General features: G+C 39.7%; 1 protein-coding gene across 1 annotated transcript in view; it reads right to left on the reverse strand.

Moving 5' to 3' along the window:
• The window catches only part of LOC107701698 (plexin-A2-like), a gene marked incomplete at its 5' end in the record, with an annotated part of 76,741 nt that extends 73,107 nt beyond the window's left edge, over nt 1–3,634 (reverse strand). The window contains 2 exons of the mRNA XM_016503767.1: nt 1,486–1,639; nt 3,511–3,634. Of these exons, the coding sequence (XP_016359253.1) occupies nt 1,486–1,639; nt 3,511–3,634 (278 nt within the window). The remainder of the gene's footprint in view (nt 1–1,485; nt 1,640–3,510) is intronic.
• Nucleotides 3,635–4,254: the final 620 nt, after the last annotated feature.

Raw genomic sequence — 4,254 nt, forward strand, 5'->3', positions numbered from 1 at the left:
TGTTGTACCCCTAAAGGTGAAACTTTAGCATATTTTTTTTCTGACAGATTTATTAACAGCAATTACAGAACATAACACAATCCATTTGAACTTTTAACAACCAGTTTAAATAAATTTACTTGCACAAACTAGCCAATTTAAAATAAATATTACATGTACACAAAAGTTTGGGGCCAGTAAGAGTTTGTAATATTTTTTTAAGTCTCATGCTCAGGAAGGCTGCACTTATTTGAACAAACAAACAAACAAACAGTAAAAGCAGCAATATTGTGAAATATAACAATTAAAAATAACTATTTTCGATTTTAATATATTTTAAAATGTAATTTAAAATGCATCTGTGATCAAAGCTGAATTTTCAGCATGGTTCTATCCAACACAATTATTCGCTAATATAGTCTATTTTTCCACTTAGATGCTTATTTTATGCCCCGAATTTCTTGATATATAAATAAAATGAATGGTTAAAAAACGCACTTTAGAATCTATATTTTTATGTGAGGATCGATCCTTTCAATACAACATCAGTATCAAAAGTATCGATACTTAAGGATCGATCCGCCCATCCCTAGTTCCTATCGAGCCCGATTCAGCTAAGAGAGAAGTGGCAAATATGAGGCACCGAGGGATTAGATGACATTTACCTGAGGGAAGCCACTGACTGGATAACGCTCCCCCCAACAAGTGCATGGGGGTTGTGGGTAAACAGAGCTGTCATTTACTGTGGGCTGGGAGGGAATTATTGTGATTCAGATAATCACAACCAACTTCTGCCGCATATGCGGCCATCTGCTTCCCAACAGAGGTTAGATGGGAAGCACATGTAGAAATTTATCCATAGACAAATGTTAGCTTTTAAAAAAAATCAGTGTAATCTTGCTGTATAAGCGTTGCCAACAAACTGAATGCATATACAGTTACAGCATGCGGGTTTCTGTGGAACAGGATCCTCTACTTTTGGTTTTCCACACTGTGAACCGATTCCTGATTATATTCATAACCACAGATGACTCTAAACCTGATTGTTGATCAGCGTTCAGGAAGAACTCCCTCCCTTGTGCTATTATGGGTAGGGAGAGGGCAGAGGGCTCGTCACCTGTAATGGGCTTAAGTGTGTCTGAGAGCACGCCTGTAGCCCTGGGGCCGACCTGGGGTCGGTGTAGGCTCATTAGAGCCGCAGTTGTACGTGGCCAGTGGGATCGATGGTGTGGCTCGAGTGTGAGTGCAGGCGGCACCGCTGAATGAAGCCCTCATTAGAAAGCGAGGCTGCTGGGTACGCTAGGGAGGGTCTATTAATAGAGCATCTATACAAGAGAATAGAGATCACCTCCCTGAGGGGAACAGGTAGACGGATGGATAAAGAAAAAACAAAAGAGATGCCAATTGATAGGGAAAGTTGAGTACATGGAGAGCAGGAGATATCAGAATTAAATCTATAAAATAGTGTGTCAGTTTTAGTTTGAATAGTCTAGTATGAATAAATACCTTGATCTGTGGGGATGATGGGAACATCTTTAGCAGCAGGAGAAGTGCAGAGAATTTGATTCCCATCTACTCTGCCCTCAACCTCCGTCAGGTTCCCGAAGGAGCATGTGATTCCAGCAGAAAGATCCGGAACATCTGTCACTTTCACCAGCAGCTAGACCGAGGAAAGAAATTTTAGATTAGAACAGGAGTTTTCATAATTAAATAAAATAGTCAGAATTACTTTATACTATTGAGAGCCTTTATTGTAATGCATCTAGATATAGAAATTTAAATTTTTTTTTTTTTAATTAAATTATATTTTTTTATAATAATAATAATAATAATTACAATTGTAATAATTTATGTAGTAATGTATATTACTACATATCACATATCACGTCACTTTTATATATAGAAAAAATTATATATATAAAATTATAGAGAGTGGTAGGATGAGTACCACCGTCTCATGTCTGAACCATGAGTGTTATTCACCAAGCTATGGCTCTGAAAGAAGCTATTTATTACTGATCAAATAACCTCAGTCTTCTCACATGGGCAAAGTTCATTCGGCAGCACGCAGCAGATGGTCTCACCGCATAACAACAGCATAAACTCCAGCCATCATTACAGACTTAACCTTACAAAGAATCCTGCTCAAAGAGGGCATTTGACAATCCATCCATTCTTTCTCTAGCTTTGAACTACATCTCCTGCATTTCACACGAATGCTCTTGCACATCTTCTCAAAGCACACATGGCCCTCGGAAGTCATTCTCTGGGGGACCGGTGACACACAGGACGGAGCGCACAGGCTATAAATACACACATTTCACATGCAGGCTGGTCTTCTCGCCACTGAAGAAGAGGACAATTATTACTGTGACATTTGTTAAGATTGCTTAGTTAATTGTTTTATTTTTACCACATTGTTTTCAAAAGTTCTAGCTATCATGCGGATCTTCTTAGGTTATGTACATTCAGCCCATCTCATTGAGTTCTCTTTTGAAATTTCCAACATCTATATACCATCTAATTACTTCAAAACCACAGGGATGTTCCTTTCTGCACTCTTTAGGCTAGTGCACTGAGAGCGACAGCTACAGAATTGTTAATTAGCCGACTTGTTATTCGTTGTAGATACATAGGCTGTACTCAAACATCGAGACAAGGCATTGTTTGCGGTTAGCGCGGTCTATAAAGCATTGTCTGACCATAACAACATTGACAAGGCGTGATTGGTGTCTCTATGTTTAGCCTTCGCTCCTTTCATTGCTTTCATTGCGTGTTAGCTTTTTTTTTTAAATTTCTCTTCGCAATGTGCAGGGAGGGCTAATTGTTGCTAGCATTTCTAATAAAGGTAATTTGATTGTTTTTGCTGCTTTTCATGCTCCTCCGGCGCCCATGCGGATGGGTTTTGTTGTCATGGTGATGGTTTCCCTTCATTGTGCGACGCGCCGAACAGCGGTGACCCTGTTGTCATGTTGTCGAGCGCTACGGCATGACAGAAACATCTAATTTAGAGCCGGACGCCTCATTATCTTAATTAGGTAGCTGTGATACAGAGACTCTTTCAATTATCTGGACATCACAAGTTTTTCTTGACTTCCTGGGGAAGTTTAACCAAGGTGAATACCTTCATACTTCCTGGTATGCCAGCGATAGTACTTTTTTTGCTTGGTTAAAAATTGGTTTGCTAAAAATAATGCCCAAAACAAGAGTCTTAGCCCTGAATCAATGTCTCTGTCTTCTTGAACGCAACTCCTACTCTGGCCCACACGCTTATTTGACATCTCACCCACACAAATACCTTTCCCAAAGGCCTCTCTTTCTAGATCTCTCGTGCTTCAAGCCCTCCCACACAGTGCACGCTTTCCAAACCCAAAACTGTTTATCTAGACATCGCACTGAAAACTAATTCATGCTAATTTTTCTCGCTAGAAGGAATTCGTGCTCCTGTATTTAGTCAACATCACCTCGAGGTTGTTAAGGTGTTTGTGTTCTTGTGAGTCAAGGTTATAAATGGTATGCGAGGTGTCTCACCGGAACGCTGGGTTCAGACACGGCGATGCTGTCTGGATACACTGTGGCTTTCACACACTGGTTCAGCGTGGCGGCGAAACGGTACGGCTCGTTTGCACGCTCGCAGCGATCCGTTTGAGAACATCTAGAAGAGAACGGGAGTGCATAGTAGTTAGTTGTGAAAATATTGGGACAACCACAAAGACTGATGTAATATTATGAAACATTTTTACAATTTAAAATAACTGTTTTCTATTTTAATATATTTTAAAATGTAATTTATTGATCAGAAGTGTATCTCTTTGACTTTTAAGTGTGGTTCATTTTCACACAAGCTACATGAGCGTTACTGCTGACTGTAGCTGCTGTCCTTGGTGCTGAACACTTTCATACCATCACTCTCCCTAAACAGAGCAATCAGTTAACTTCTAATTCCAGACCAGCTGATCAGACATCCCATGCCTAAAGCTGTCATTAATGTCACAACCCAACAATGTTCATGGCTTAGACATGTATAAATCCAGAATATGTCCTCTTATTTCTCTCAAAGTGTTTTTACTTAGCAGAAAGCACTGATGGACAGGACATTTTTTTTTGTTGCAGTTACACATAGACTAACAGAAACTACTATGGTTGATTCATCCTACAGTTATAAATCTCACTGTTCTTCGGCAAATCTGAGGGTTGTTATTTTTACTTTTCACACCACACTCATTCAACCTGTCACTTGGTTTTGACTCAGCCTCCCTCTCTCTTTGCTCCTCT

The sequence above is a fragment of the Sinocyclocheilus anshuiensis genome, unplaced genomic scaffold, assembly GCF_001515605.1.
Source record: "Sinocyclocheilus anshuiensis isolate Anshui unplaced genomic scaffold, SAMN03320099.WGS_v1.1 scaffold1658, whole genome shotgun sequence".
NCBI lineage: Eukaryota > Metazoa > Chordata > Actinopteri > Cypriniformes > Cyprinidae > Sinocyclocheilus > Sinocyclocheilus anshuiensis.